The sequence below is a fragment of the Rhinoraja longicauda genome, chromosome 8 (genome assembly GCF_053455715.1).
Source record: "Rhinoraja longicauda isolate Sanriku21f chromosome 8, sRhiLon1.1, whole genome shotgun sequence".
Taxonomy (NCBI): domain Eukaryota; kingdom Metazoa; phylum Chordata; class Chondrichthyes; order Rajiformes; family Arhynchobatidae; genus Rhinoraja; species Rhinoraja longicauda.
This window is the reverse complement of record NC_135960.1, coordinates 48,950,995-48,966,471: the sequence shown is the minus strand read 5'-3', so window position 1 is coordinate 48,966,471 and position 15,477 is coordinate 48,950,995. Positions and strand designations below refer to the sequence as shown.

The 15,477-nt window shown below is 41.5% G+C and overlaps 1 protein-coding gene across 2 annotated transcripts in view; it reads left to right on the top strand.

Annotated features, from left to right (window-relative positions):
• The window catches only part of ccdc14 (coiled-coil domain containing 14), a 29,839-nt gene that overhangs the window by 8,420 nt on the left and 5,942 nt on the right, over nucleotides 1-15,477 (top strand). The window contains exons 5-12 of one of the 2 annotated variants that reach the window (XM_078404517.1): nucleotides 3,927-4,046; nucleotides 6,235-6,468; nucleotides 6,630-6,724; nucleotides 8,716-9,196; nucleotides 9,927-10,068; nucleotides 10,698-10,780; nucleotides 12,704-12,922; nucleotides 13,005-13,137. In XM_078404517.1, coding sequence (XP_078260643.1) covers nucleotides 3,927-4,046; nucleotides 6,235-6,468; nucleotides 6,630-6,724; nucleotides 8,716-9,196; nucleotides 9,927-10,068; nucleotides 10,698-10,780; nucleotides 12,704-12,922; nucleotides 13,005-13,137 — 1,507 coding nt within the window. Of the gene's footprint in view, nucleotides 1-3,926; nucleotides 4,047-5,123; nucleotides 5,232-6,234; nucleotides 6,469-6,629; nucleotides 6,725-8,715; nucleotides 9,197-9,926; nucleotides 10,069-10,697; nucleotides 10,781-12,703; nucleotides 12,923-13,004; nucleotides 13,138-15,477 lie in introns of those variants that run through there. The other variant, XM_078404519.1, reaches the window with a different exon arrangement.

Here is a 15,477-nt window from a genome sequence, read left to right as displayed (position 1 = left end):
AAAGTGAGATGCTCAAAGGATGAGAAAGTATCAGAGATATTTGGCAACAAGGGGTACGATTTTGGTAATAAGAGCTACTATCATGATGGAACAATGTTAGAAGAACAGTATAAAGTTTAAGTAGGTCTGTGCCGGTTCACTGTGTGATGTGACCATCCGGCTCAGCAGGGCCGGTTCATAGCAGCCATGGCCCTGGGGATAAAGCTGTTCCTGAGTCTGGAGGTGCGGGCCTAGAAGGCCTTATAGCGTCTGCCCGATACTAGAATTTCGAACAGACTATTGCAGGAGTGTGAGGAGTCTTTGAGTGCTGGTGGCTTTTCTGAGGCATCGTGTGTTGTAGATGTCCTCCAGGGCTGGTAGCTGTGTTCCGATAGTCTTCTGAACTCTATGGACTACCCGCTGAAGAGCTCTCCTCTCTGCCTCCGTGCAGCTGAGGTACCACACAGGGATGCCACACAGGGATGCTCTCTATGGTGCAGCGGTAGAAGGTCGTCAGCAGCTGTTGGGGCAGACCAGACTTTTTCAATGTTCTCAGGTAGAACAGTCGTTGCTGTGCCTTCTTGACCAGCGCAGCGGTGTTAGTGGACCATGTGAGATCCTCTGAAATGTGAGTGCCCAGAAACTTGAAGCTGGACACTCTCTCCACACTGTCCCCATTGATAAAGATCGGAGCGTATTCCCCGTTGTGTGATCTACGGAAGTTGATGATCAGCTCCTTGGTCTTGGAGGTGTTTAGGGACAGGTTGTTAATTGAGCACCAGTCCGCCAGGTTCTGCACCTCCGCTCTGTAGTTTGTTTCATCACCGTTGGTGATCAGCCCGATCACCGTTGTGTCATCTGCAAAATTGACAATGGTGTTGGTGTCAAATGCAGGAACACAGTCGTGTGTGAATAGGGAGTAGAGCATGGGGCTCAAAACACAGCCCTGTGGTGTGCCGGTACTCAGGGTGATAGTGGAGGACAGGTGCGGGCCCATTCTCACTGCCTGCGGTCGCTCCATCAAGAAGTCCAGGATCCAGTCGCATAACGACGAGCTGAGGCCCACCTGGTGGAGTCCCCGCGCCGGAGACCCCGGTTCAATCCCGACTACTGGGTGCCGTCTGTACGGATTTTGTACGTTCTCTCCGTGGCCGCATGGATTTTCTCCGAGATTTTCGTTTTCCTCCCACACTCCAAAGAGTACAGGTTTGTAGGTTAATTGGCTTGGTATAAATGTAAATTGTCCCGAGTGTATGTAGGATAGTGTTAATGTGCGGGGATCGTGGTCGATGCGGGCTTGGTGGGCCGAAGGGCCTGTTTCCAAGCTGTATCTCTAAACTAAACTAAGAATTGGAAAAGGTTTGGTGAAATCACGTGGCATGGAAATTGAAATTTCACTAACAAACAGAATTAAACCAGATCTGAAGCATTTTATGTGTATTAAAGACATTAGAATAACCAGGGAAAGAGGAGGAAGTAGGCCCAACAGTGTTATGTGTAAGAAGGAACTGCAGATGCTGGTTTAAACTGAAGATAGACACAAAATGCTGGAGTAACTCAGTGGGACAGGCAGCATCTCTGGAGAGAAGGAATGGGTGACGTTTCGGGTCGAGACACTTCTTCAGACTGGTTAGGGTGAGGGAAATGGCATCTCAATCTCTCGTTTCCCTTATACCTAACCAGTCTGAAGAATGGTCTTGACCTGAAACGTCACCCATTCCTTCTCATGAAAGAAACAGACTATAGCTGAAGATGTTGATGAAGGGGAAGGTGAAATTCTAGTGCAAGTCTCCATAAATACGCAATGTCTTAGCAGGATTAAAGGTGGATAAATCCCCAGGGCCAAATTAGATTTATTCCAGGCTGCTGTGTAAGCAAAGGAAGTGATTGCTGGAGCTCTGGCTGAGATTTTTTACATCTTCACTTGCCACAGGCTAGGCACCAGATAACTGTAGGACAGCAAACATGGTTGTCCTTTTCAAGAAGGGCAGCAGGGAAAAGCCAGGCAACTAAATGCCTGTGAGCCTTGCATCAGAAGTAGGGAAGTTATTGGACAAAATTCTGAGGCTCGGGATTAATCATTACAAAGGCAGGGACTAATCAGAGACAGCCAGCATGGCTTTGACAATTTCAAGTCTTGTCTGCCCAATCATTGAATGTAAGGTAATAACGATAACTATTGACATGGAAAGCACTGTAGATGTGGTTTACATGAACTACTACAGTAAGGACTTCAGCAAGATCTTTCATGGGAGATTGGTCCAAACGTTTAGAGCCCTTGGGTTCCAAGGCAAGTTGGCCAATTGGATTCAAAGTTGGCTTGGAAATAGGAGGAGGTGGGTTGTATTTGTGATTGTAGGAGTGTTGCTTGGTGTTCATAAGGTTATAAGGGATAGTAGAATCAGTCCATTCAACCCATCAAATCTACTCCCGCGTTCAATCGTGGCTGATCTATCTCTCCCTCCTAACCCCATTCACCTGCCTTCTCCCCATAACCTCTGACACATGTACTAATCAAAAATCTATCTCTGCCTTAAAAATATGACTTGGCCTCGACAGCCTTCTGTGGCAAAGAGATTCACCACCCTCTGACTAAAGACATTTCTCCTCATCTCCTTCCTGAAATAAAGTCCTTTAATTCTGAGGCTATGACCTCTAGGCCTAGACTCCCACTCGTGGAAACATCCACTCTAACTAAGCCTTCTGTATGTTTGTATGTTTCAATGAGGTCCTCCCTCATTCTTCTAAACTCCAGCGAGTACAGGCCCAGTGCTGACAAACGCTCATCATGGGTTAACCTCGGGATCATTCTCGTAAACCTCCTCTGTACCCTCCAGAGCCAGCACATCCTCAGATATGGTGCCCAAAATTGTTCACAATATTCCAAATGTGGCCTTACCAGCGCCTTCTAGAGCCTCAGCATTACACTGTTTTTGTATATAAGCCCTCTAGAAATAAATGCCAGCATTGAGTTTGCTTTCTTCACTACCGATTCGCAGGGAGCAGTGTTGGGACCCATGCTGTTTGTAAGATATGTGAATGTTATGACTTAGGTTTCATGATCAGCAAGTTCACAGGTGACATAAAGATTGATGGAGTTGTTGACAACTGCCCTTTGGTTACAGGTTGATATTGATGTTTGGGTGAAATGGGCTGAGAAATTTCATTTGGAGTTTGTTTCAGATAAAGGGCAATTGATGCATTTTGGGAGTAGTATTGAATGAAAACATGAATCGTAAGGTCCCCGGGAACATTGAGGAACAGTGAAACCTTGGTGTGTGCAAATCTAAAGAACCTTGAAGGTGCTAATGCAGGTAGTTAATGAGGTTAAATGAGTACCATAGTGATGAGAAAATAAAATAAAAGGCATGACAAAAAGAGATTAGGATCTCGGGTGAAATAGAAGTACATATTTACAAAGAAAGATGAAAGAAAATGGAAATGCAAATAGTGAGCTCTGGTTCAAAGGGAAACCAAAAGTCTGATGTGAATGGTCACAGGGAAAGCTTAGTTAGCCATGGTTACAAAGATCTTATTAGAATGCATTTAGCCCAGGAATAAACGGGGAAATAAGTGGAAAGCACACACAGGAGGCAAAAAATTAAAATCACAGGTCTTCTGGTCATGCAGAGTTGACAAGACTCAAATCAGGTCTACATTTGAATAGTAGACGGTGCTGCTATGAGCCTGAAAATCCTTTTCATCTGCAAAAATTGTGGTAAAATGGGCAGGCCAAGTTTGGGATGGAAAGACACTCGAACGCTTAAGGAGTAGATAAATCGATTTTAGCCTAGAATCATGAAACATGAACCAGGGCGCAGAACAGCTTAAATTGGAAAAATTAAACATGCGAATATTCTGGATTTTCCACATTTCGCTTTTCTCACCACATTCAGAAAATGTACCTGTAATTATCTATTAATCATTTTTGTGCATATCATTGCCAGATCCTCACATACCAGGGAAGACAAATGTTACAAGACCAAAGGTGGCATCAGGCAAAGAAGGCACCAAAATGGAAGTTAAGAAGAATATCTCAATGGCTCAACATGTGCAAAAAGATGTTGGTAAGTTTTAGAAAACAAAAATAGCAAAGAACCTGTTCATTCTCAGATGCTGTAAGGAAACGTAATTTTGATTATTGTACGCTTTCAATATAAAGGTGAAAATTAGCTGCATTTTTTTGCCTTGAATAATGTATGCACATCCATGGTTCTTTAATTATCCCATGGTAAAAGCTTTTGGCACTCACAATTAGAAATATGCCCCAACAATTGAACCTCTGTCAAAAAGGAATGCCTAGTACACTGTATGGTTATGTTTTTCTATGTATGGAAAATCGATCAAAAACTGTCTTCACATGAGGTTCTGTTACACATATAATGACATCTAATGATAACATTGGATGCCTATTTTAGCCTAATGGTTACACATCACTTTTCAGCACAAAATTTGTCTTCCTATTCCTTATGATGTTACAGCACAGATAACCAGCAATACCTAAGAATGTCATTATTCTCCAATTTTAAGTAAACACCCATATTGTTCTCTACCCGAGCATATCCATTTTTCCCGGTATGTCTGCCCTTTCCCTCAGCATCTCTGCCCTTTTCCCCCAGCAACACTCTTTCTTTCCCCTCTTCTGTACACTCATGTCCCATCCCAGATTCCCCCTGATTTCCCTTCCTCGAGCTTTACATTTCCCTCATCCTCTTCTTTCCCTGTCTGACATCCTTTTGTCTCCTTTTCAACATCACTTACTCCACCCACCTGCCAGTCCCCCGTCTGACCTGTATCCACCTCTCACTTGCCAGGGTTTGTCCCACCTTAACGCTTTTCCAGCTCTCTCCTCCTTACTCCGATCAATCTGAAGAAAAGTTCTGACTTGAAACATTGCGCATTCCCTTCGCAGATGCTGCCTGACCCACTGAGTTCATCCAGCAATTTGAGGTTTGTTCAAGATTCCAGCATTTGCAGTTTCTCATGTCTCATTGTTGTAAGATTGGTTTAGTAAAATTGAGCTGAATTTTTTGCATGGCCTACTGCCTGTTAACTCTGTTTTATTTGGAAATATCCCCTATGTATTTTTTGAGGCTCAAGTTTAATTGCAGAATTTTAACATGAGGAAACTGAATTCAAGCATGGTGGGAGACACAAGGACTTGCAGATGCTGGAATCTTGAACAAAACTCCCAAGTGTTGGAGTAATTCAGCAGGTGTGATGGCGAGTTCACCTAAATACAAGATTTTCAGGTAAATGGATTCTGCCTATCCAAGTGAGTTAACGCCTCTTGTACGGTGGGCAGATTAGAACAACCCACATCGCAGTTGGGGTTTGACAGTTGTAAAGTTGTAATTGATTCAACCCTATACAACCTCCCGAAACCTTCCATTGAACCATAGCAGAAATATAATAGTAATTCAGGGAGCTCATAGAAAGTCAGAGAAGCTTTTGATGAAATCATTGGAATTTTTGTTTGCAGCAGATTTATTACAATTTTATTATTTTCCAGTTTCTCTCTGGTTGTAGGAATTGGTATTCTCAAAGCACGAGATTGATTGGCATTGGTTTATTATTGTCATGTGTACCAAGATAACAGTGAATCATTTCATTTCAGTGCCAGTCAAATCATACTATACACGAGTACATTCAGGCCATACACAGGTACAAGTAGTGCCATGAGAAAAGTACCCGAGGACAGAATATCACCCCAGACATGGACGAGTCTCACCCCAGTCACTCCCTCATTTCTCTCATCAGGCAAGAGGTACTGAAGTGTGAAAACATATACCTCCAGATTCATAGACAGTTTCTTCCCAACTGTTATCAGGCAACTGAACTACCCGATTATCAACTAGAGAGTCATCCTGACCTACCATCTACCTCAATGGAAACCCTTGGACTATCTTTTATTGGATTTTATCATGCATTAAACTTTATTCCCTTTATCCTGTATTTGTACACTGTGGGCATCTTGATTGTAATCTTGTATAGTTTTTTTTTGCTAACTGGATAGCACTCAACAAAAAAAGCTTTTCACTGTACATTGATGCATGTGACAATAATAATAAACTAAACTAATGGTGTTATAGCATTACAGTTACAGAGAAAATGCAAATCAAAACATTCTAAAATGATTGTAAATACTTTAACAAACAACACAAAGGTTTACAAATGCAGTATTGTGTGTTCATTGTATCTTTACACTGAAAATAACTTTCTTAAAAGTTCATACATTATTTCTTCCCGAATTAGTTTCAACACCAACTTTCAAGGTGGCACCTGATTCAGTAAAAGTAGGTGTGAACAACACTGGGCATGTGTCAACAGTTCCTGAGTTTAGAATTCCTTCAGGCCAACATTCTCCGCTAAGAGATAAGTGTCTTTCTGATCATGTTGAGACACAAATGGGTCTTTTAAATGGCCATGTTCCAGTAAATGCCTCCAATGGAATGCCAGCTGGACCTTACAACACAATTTTAGATTTTGGTAAGCAACTGTTTCATGACCATGATAAATGTAGTAACAAAACTTGCTTTAGAACTGTCTGGAAAATTGTAGGCCTTATTAGTATATATTTACACGTATAATATTACCTTTATTTGTATTTAATGCAGTAGAAAGCAAAATTAAAATATATTGTTTTGTAGGGTCTCAATATGCTCCAACATTTAATTATCGACTCCCCACTTCAACACCAGCTATGTCTCCTAAGGACACTGCTCACCCATTATTAATTCAACATGTGAGTATATTATTACACATTTTTAGTTCATAACATCTGTGACATTTTAATGTAACTGATTCTTAAAGTGCGTATACAAGCTCCTTGGACTGGCAATGTAAATTTTATTATCTACTTTAAAAAAACCTTGCACAATATTTTAACTACCCTGATACGAGAATATGTTATTTGATTAGCTGGACACATGAAGTCTGCTAACCTGCCTTTTGTTTTCTACTTAACCATTTGTTTTCTACTTAACCTTTTATCGCACTCTGACATTTGATCTTATTTTCCATTTGCACGTTTTCAGATTTCTTTAATTATCCAGATCTATTTCCTTTTTATTAAGTTTATGTCCCCTCTCATTTTCCTTTGTTAAGCAGTATTTGTTTAGCACCATCCAGTGGCAAATATTCAGTAGCACAGTAACAAAGTGTTGACATTTCCTTAGTTCAGTGGTCATTGTATAGCTGCCGTGGTTTAAAGATCATCTGTCTAACTGTTAAAAAGTTTGGGTGACAGATTATTCTGTAATTTAAACAAATCAGATTTTTCAAATCTTCTTAAATTTATTTTTCATCTACTGAATTTGTCATATGGGCTTATTATTCCTGGTGCACTATGCCTTTTTAAATTCTAATAACTTCCATTTTTCGTGGATCACTCCCTTGAGTTACTTTTAGTATGTGGAAATACTACATTCCCATGTAGATTCTAAACTCCAAGACTCTCATCAATGTATTTGTTTGTCGTGATGCCCAAAATTGTGGGTTAACTTGTAATTTACTGAAAATAAAACCATAATCCATGAAGGCCAAAAAGAACAAAATATCACATTTGCTGAATATCTGAAGCAAAAAGCATAAGAGTAATATCATTCACGTTAGGGCAATATTTATAATGTAGGAGAGTTAAAATTTCAAGTGTAGCACTCGTCAAAACCACTGACAACATTAAATAAAGCTCTTCTGCTGCTCAAGAGTGCATTTGGAATTATGTTTCTGTTATTGATCTTGGTTAATAAAAAATGATTTGACATTTTTTGTCAAACAGGCACAAGCCCAGTGGTCTGGGGCCACTAATAAATATTTTGACTGGACTGTTAATGTTTCTACAAGCAGCTCTATGTTAGTAATAACAAGGAACCGCACATGCTGGTTCATACCGAAGATAGACACAAAATGCTAGATTAACTCAGCGGGAAGGCAGCATCTATGGCGAAAATGGATCTGTGACGTTTCGGTTGGAGTTCTTCACACTGATTGTAGTAGAGAAAGCGATAGAAAGAACTGGAAGCAAAGAGGCAGGATAATTCACAGCCAACAACAGATGACATTAACCGAAGGAGTTCCCTGATAGGCAGATTGTTGGACAATGGTTGAAAATCAGTCTGAAGAAGGGTCTTGACCCGATACGTCACCCATTCCTTCTCTCCCGAGATGCTGCCTGACCCGCTGAGTTACTCCAGCATTTTGTGTCTACCTTGGACAAAGGTTAGATAAAGAAGCGAGTGTGAACTCAAGAGGAATACATAGTTGCAAACTGTGAAGCTAGTTAACAGGCTTTTGAGGGAGGGGGGGAGAATTGTAGCAAGGTCGGCCAGGGTCCAGGGGAAGTGAATGGGGGTGGAAATGTATGTTTTTATGTTAGGGGGGTTATTTTATAGCTCTTTCCCTTTTAGCAATAGCCTGTGGTGACACCTGGTGGCAACCCAAGGGCACAACCAACCATCGGCTCTAGAGGGCAGCGTCTTGGTGTGGGAGGCGCCGATTAGTTTTGGATTCGTGTCCGATTAGTTTTTGGCTGGACTCCTTCGCATTCCTGCTACAAGCCGCTGATAAATTCTACTTAGAAGGAGGGCCGCTTCAGATGGTCAATCTTTACTGCAGAAGTGCCCCTCTTGGATTTGTTATTACTATAATTCCTATAAAAACAAACTGCTTTCATGATCACCATCTTGCTAAGTCATTTCAATCACATTTTAATTTTCCTTTATTTTCTTGCTGCAGAATATTTCCAGTGACACCAATAATCCACCTGTTTCTCACGAAAGATTGAACTGTCTGCCAACATATTCTGCTCCAGCTACCCTTGCCCCTGCTGTGCCCACATCTGCTTTGGCTCATCTTGTTTGTGATGGAAGCCACAGCTTAAGAAACCACGGTTCACATCAATGGAAAGAACTAGAACAGCCAAAGTGTATCCAATGCTCCAAAACCCAAGCAGAGCAGCAAGAGAAAGAGCCCCATCACGAGGCTTGGAAAACACAGATGCAATCACAAGGGATTAACAAATCGGAGCACGCTGAAGGAAATGCAGCTGAAGAAATTCACATCAATTTACTGGATGTTACACCCGTAAAGGACACCATTGGCCAGTGCAATCTTGCCAAACATGCTAAATCAAAGAAACAAAGTCCTGACAAAGCTGAGAAGGTTAAAACTGTCAGATATCTTCTGAGTGAACTTAAAGCTCTTATTGCTAATCAAGGTAATTACAGTAAATATTTTAATTGACTTTTTGAGAAGTCGAGTAAGTATTAGTCATTCAATATATCCTCTAGCTGTGTTTGATTACCAAAGTGAAATGTTATTTGTTTCAAAGGAATGAGATGAATTTCTTAACAGTGAGCTGGAACAGTTACAATGTTCGGTTTTGTAACACAAGAAAACTTTTTGTATTGCAAGGGCCGAATTGGTTATTCCCATTGGGAATTAGAGAACCACTTAAAAGTTACTTTGAAAACTGACAACAAAAATGAAAGCTGACTTGTAAGCAAAAATGCAAAGTGCTGGAGAAACTCAGCTTGTCCGGCAGGAGAACGTGATAGGCAACATTTCGGGTCGGGACCCTTCTTCAGACTGACTGTAATAGCAGGGAGAAAGCGGGAAGAGAGGTGGGGATGGTGCACATGCATGGAAAAGGGAGGAAAAAGAGGATGTGGGGTTTTTGGGTTATTTCTCTAAAATTGGGGAATGCTGTTCAGTCAGCTTGTCAAGTGGAATATGAGGTGCTGTTCCTCTAGTTTGTGTGTGGCCTCATTCTGCCAATGGAGGAGGCCCAGGACAAAAAGGTCAGTATAGTAATGGGAAGGGAGTTACAATGGTTGGCAACTGGGAGATCCAGCAGGCCTTGGTGGACTGAGCGTAAGTATTCGGTGATAAATAGTGATGCAAAGTAATATACCAAGATTTTTTAAATACTGTGTTTCTATTCGTAGATGACTCTGAAGTTCTCAGGTTGATAATAGAGCTCGAAGATAGTATCTCTCTACTCCCAACTGTGATTGGAAGCACTAACGTAGAAGCAGAAATAGCTCTGAGTCTTCAGCCGCTCCGCAGTGAGAATTCACAGCTTCGCAGGTCAGTAGTATTTAATTCCTAATGTCTGCTTTGCACTTAATTTTTCTTGCAAGTCTAATCAAAACGAGAGCCCAATGAAGAATTACAGGCAACTAACATTTCAAGATTCAAAATAAGGAGTGTTACTAAATAAATGCGGTATATTCAAATAAATCAGTCTGAAGAAGGGTCTCGACCCGAAACGTCACCCATTCCTTCTCTCCCGAGATGCTGCCCGACCTGCTGAGTTACTCCAGCATTTTGTGAATATTCAAATAATTGTATGGTTTCTGTTCATCCTTGGTGAGAGGGTGTGAAGGTGACAGAAAAATGTAAACATTGAAACATACCGTAAATTTACACCCTTGATACCATTTTAAATTCTGTCTTTATTTCTGTCTACATTAGAATAGATAGAATAGAATACTTTTTTGTCACATGTGACAAATCACAGTGAAATTCTTTGCTTGCATGCCTTGCTACTGGTTTTGGGTTGTTGGAAATTTAAAAGACAAAAGTAAGAGAATTGAAATCTCTCTAATCAGGAAACCTTTAGCTGTTGTTTAGGGCACCTTAGTTATGGTAAATATTGGTAGATTTGATATTTTTTTAAGTTCCCAAATTACATTGTTGTGTTTTAAATTTTGTAGACGGTTAAGAATAGTAAACCAACAACTTCGGGAACGAGAAAAAGCTGAAAAAGATTCGCGATCTGCAGGTTGCAACTATGAAGGTATCTGACTTTGCAAATAAAATGTGCATTATTCATTACAATCTAAATCTCTGTGCTGAAACCCAGTAAAGATATAATTTTAAAAGGAAAAAAAAACTTGGTTAGTTTTAAAATATTGCTAAAAATAAATGTAACATGGTAAAGGGTGGTGGGTGTATGGAACGAGCTCCATTAAACAGGGCATGTATTCACTTTTAAGAGCTGGCATGTAATCTGCTACCACTGATTTTCTTAGTATACTTTTTCATGACAATACAATCTATTTTGTATATTTTTCAAAATATTTGTGCTGATTACTGTATTTCCATTTGGTGAACAATTTGATGGCAGGGTTATGGATAATAAACAGTAATCCAAGTTCAGTTGTAATAAAAAGGAACAGCAGATGCTGGTTTATACCTAAGTTAGACACAAAATGCTGGAGTAATCCGCAGATCACGCAGCTTCTCTGGAGAACATGGATAGGTAATGTTCCTGATCGGGACCCTTCTTCAGACTGCTTTTCATAGCTTGATTGTACTCTTACATAGAAACATAGAAAATAGGTGCAGGAGAAGGCCATTTGGCCCTTCAAGCCAGCACCGCTGTTCATTGTGATCATGGCTGATCATCCACAATCAGTAACCCGTGCCTGCCTTCCCCCCATATCCCTTGATTCCGCTAGCCCCGAGAGCTCTATCTAACTCTCTTTTAAATGCATCCAATGAATTGGCCTCCACTGCCTTCTGTGGCAGAGAATTCCACAAATTCACAACTCTCTGGGTGAAAAGGTTTTTTTCTCATCTCAGTTTTAAATGGCCTCCCCTTTATTCTTAGACTGTGGCCCCTGGTTCTGGACTTCCCCAATATTGGGAATATTTTTCCTGCATCTAGCTTGTCCAGTCCTTTAATAATTTTATATGTTTCTATAAGATCCCCTCTCATCCTTCTAAATTCCAGTGAATACAAGCCCAGTCTTTCCAATCTTTCCTCATATGACAGTCCCGCCATCCCGGGGATTAACCTCATGAACTTACACTGCACTGCCACAATAGCAAGGATGTCCTTCCTCAAATTAGGAGACCAAAACTGCACACAATACTCCAGATATGGTCTCACCAGGGCCCCGTACAACTGCAGAAAGACCTCTTTACTCAAATCCTCTCGTTATGAAGGCCAACATGCCATTAGCTTTCTTCACTACCTGCATGTTTACTTTCAGTAACTGGTGTACAAGGACAAAGTGCTGGACTAACTTAGCGCGTCAGGCAGCATCTATGGAGAAAATGGACAAGTTATGTTTCGGGCAGAGAAACATCACTTGTCCATTTTCTTCAGAGTTGCTGCCTGACCTGCTAAGTTACTTCAGCATTTTGTGGCTATCTTTAGTAACCCAAGTTCAGTTACTTTATCATTCCCTATAGTACACAGAGTTGATTAAGTATTAATGCCAGCAGGATGTGTTGGATTCATACTTTTTAAAAATCAATTGCAGAAATATGTGTAAAAGGGAAACGATAAATTGGAATAATCTGGTATCAATCAATGTTACGTCTTGTTTATCCAATTTGTTACTTTGATCTTAATACTTAGTATGTGCATTTGAAAATGATAAGATGTTGATTCACTGTCATCCATTTATGCTATCCAAAGAATCACCCAATTTCCTTTTGCATTCATTGGTTCCAAAATGAACTTCTTAATCTGTGGACGGCTCGATTGTAATCATGTATAGTCTTCCCACTGACTGGTTAGCACACAACTAAAAGCTTTTCATTGTACCTCGATACATGAGACAATAAACCCAACTAGACTAATTTGCTGTGCCAGCCAATAACATCCTTCCTAGTAGTTCATCCTAATATCCTTTTTTTTTTAAACTGTATAGCAAAAAAAAAGCCTGTTTTACCTCTTTGTCTCTGGATATTTTTTGGTCTTTTACAGTGATCTCCCTGCAGTCCATAAATACAACATTGCAGGCCCAGCTGAGAGAGTCATTGAAAGGGCTTGAGTCTTTGCAAAAGAAAAACGAAGAGCTGCTGAATGTGATAAGCAGTCAAAGTGAGCAGAACAACCAATTACTCCGGCAGATGCAAGGGAAAGAACAGGATCTGTTCCAGAGCAGACAACAGTGTGAGATGGACACAACTCGAGTGAAGATGGGTAGGTCAGAAATATTTTGGTTACAGTTCTCTGAATGTGAGCAGAAGCGAGACCTTTATTTTCGTTGGTTCTCCTCCTCCAGAAGTCGATGATGCTTTAACGAAAATGAGAAAGATTCAGCTAAAACTGGAAGCCTCGGAGAAAGGAAATCAAATCTTGGAAATAACACTCCATCAACGTGATGCGGAAGTGAATAGTTTGCGGGAATTAACCAGGTAATCAGTGATTTTGGAACTCCATTTGTATCGTATTTGATTGCAGAATGAAAGCATTTGATTTTTTTTCTGCTCAATGTGGTTAGATAAACTAATTTTAAAATTAGTATTTATTCACAAAAAACTGGAGTAACTCAGCAGGTCAGGCAGCATGTCAGGAGAGAAGTAATGGGTGACGTTTCGGGTCGAGACCCTTCTTCACACTGATATCAGGGGGGTGGGACAAAGGAAGGATATAGGTGGAGACAGGAAGATATAGAACTGGGGAGGGGAAGAGAGGGACAGAGGAACTATCTAAAGTTGGAGAAGTCAATGTTCATACCGCTGGGCTGCAAGCTGCCCAAGTGAAATATGAGGTGCTGTTCCTCCAATTTCCGGTGAGCCTCACAATGGCACTGGAGAAACCCCATGGCAGAAAGGTCAGACTGGGAGTGGGAGCCGCCACAAGGACAGAATCCCCCCTCGTTCTCACCTTCCACCCCATCAGCCAGCGTATCCAACAAATCATCCTCCAACATTTCCGTCACTTCCAACAGGACCCCACTACTGGCCACATCTTCCCATCCCCTCCCCTTTCTGCGTTCCGCGGAGACCGTTTCCTCCGTAACTCCCTGGTCCACTCGTCCCTTCCTACCCAAACCACCCCATCACCGGGCACTTTCCCCTGCAACCGCAGGAGATGCAACACCTGTCCCTTTACCTCCTCCCTCAACTCCATCCAAGGACCCAAACAGTCTTTCCAGGTGAGACAAAGGTTCACCTGCACCTCCTCCAACCTCATCTATTGTATCCGCTGCTCCAGATGTCAACTTCTTTACGTCGGCAAAACCAAACGCAGGCTCGGCGATTGTTTCGCTCAACACCTTCACTCAGTCCGCCTTAACCAACCTGATCTCCCAGTGGCTGAGCACTTCAACTCCCCCTCCCACTCCCAGTCTGACCTTTCTGTCATGGGCCTCCTCCAGTGCCATAGTGGGGCCCACCGGAAATTGGAGGAACAGCACCTCCTATTTCACTTGGGCAGCTTGCAGCCCAGCGGTATGAACATTGACTTCTCCAACTTTAGATAGCTCCTCTGTCCCTCTCTTCCCCAGATCTCCCTCCATCTTCCTGTCTCCACCTATATCCTTCCTTTGTCCTGCCCCCCTGACATCAGTCTGAAGAAGGGTCTCGATCCGAAACGTCACCCATTCCTTCTCTCCTGAGATGCTGCCTGACCTGCTGAGTTACTCCAGCTTTTTGTGAATAAATACCTTCGATTTGTACCAGCATCTGCAGTTATTTTCTTACACTTAAAATTAGTATTAGTGCAAAGAATATTCTTGTTGTAGAGACAATAACAGAGTACATTTCTTAATGTATGTTTATAATAACTACAAGGGTTATTTTTACAATATAAATCGACACGCCTGCTAATTCCAACGTTTGTGATTCTTCTCAAATATCTGTTCATTAGTATTAACTGTGGCACCAGTAAATGGCAGGTTTAAACTTAAGCAAAGACCGCCTTTTAATTACAACTGCACTGGATTTTACAGTATGCTGTATCTTATTTCATTGCAGGATGAAAGAATTGGATTTTTGTTCTCAATATTTGAAATATAAATTTAGGCATTTTTCAGTTTCATTTTTGGGACCACCACATTTGACACATGCCATAGAAGATACTCCTGATCCATCGGGCATTATCACATTAAACCTTCTTTGCTATTTCCACAATTTCCCACTAGGAGGATTTCCAGAGTTAAACTTTTATTTAAACCAAGCCAGTGGCAAGCTGACCTTGCAGTCAGCACCCAGCAGTATTCTACCTTGTAGTGTTCAAATTTGTGAAAACTTTAAAATTAAGTTTTGAATATATATTTAGTGAATGGCGTTGGTAATTATAATTAGCTGAGCTTTGGCTCTGAGCAAGTAAGATGAATGTAGTGAAAACCCACCCTGTCGAGTGCTTGAGTGAAATTAAGTTTGACTCGTCTCTACAATTCAGTCGTTAAGGTGGGGCTTGGAAGGTCATACTGCTGTTAATTAGCAGTTATTACAGTTGGCCAGACATCATTTTGAGTGCTGTTCAGGCAATTATAATTTCCAAGCGGCGTAAGAAGTTAGCAAGAATATATTGAACTAGACCAAGTGGACCCATTGGGCCCAAACCTCTCCTGCATTGGTGCAGCACCCTCTCCCCCCCCCCCCTCCCCACTCCACCCCCCTCAACGTCCCTTATACTTCCTCTCCCCCCCCCCCCCCCCACTCCATCCCCCTCAACCTCCCTTATCCTTCCTTCCTCCCCCGCCCCCACTCCATCCCCCTCCCTCGGAGATAGATTTAAACTTTCAAATG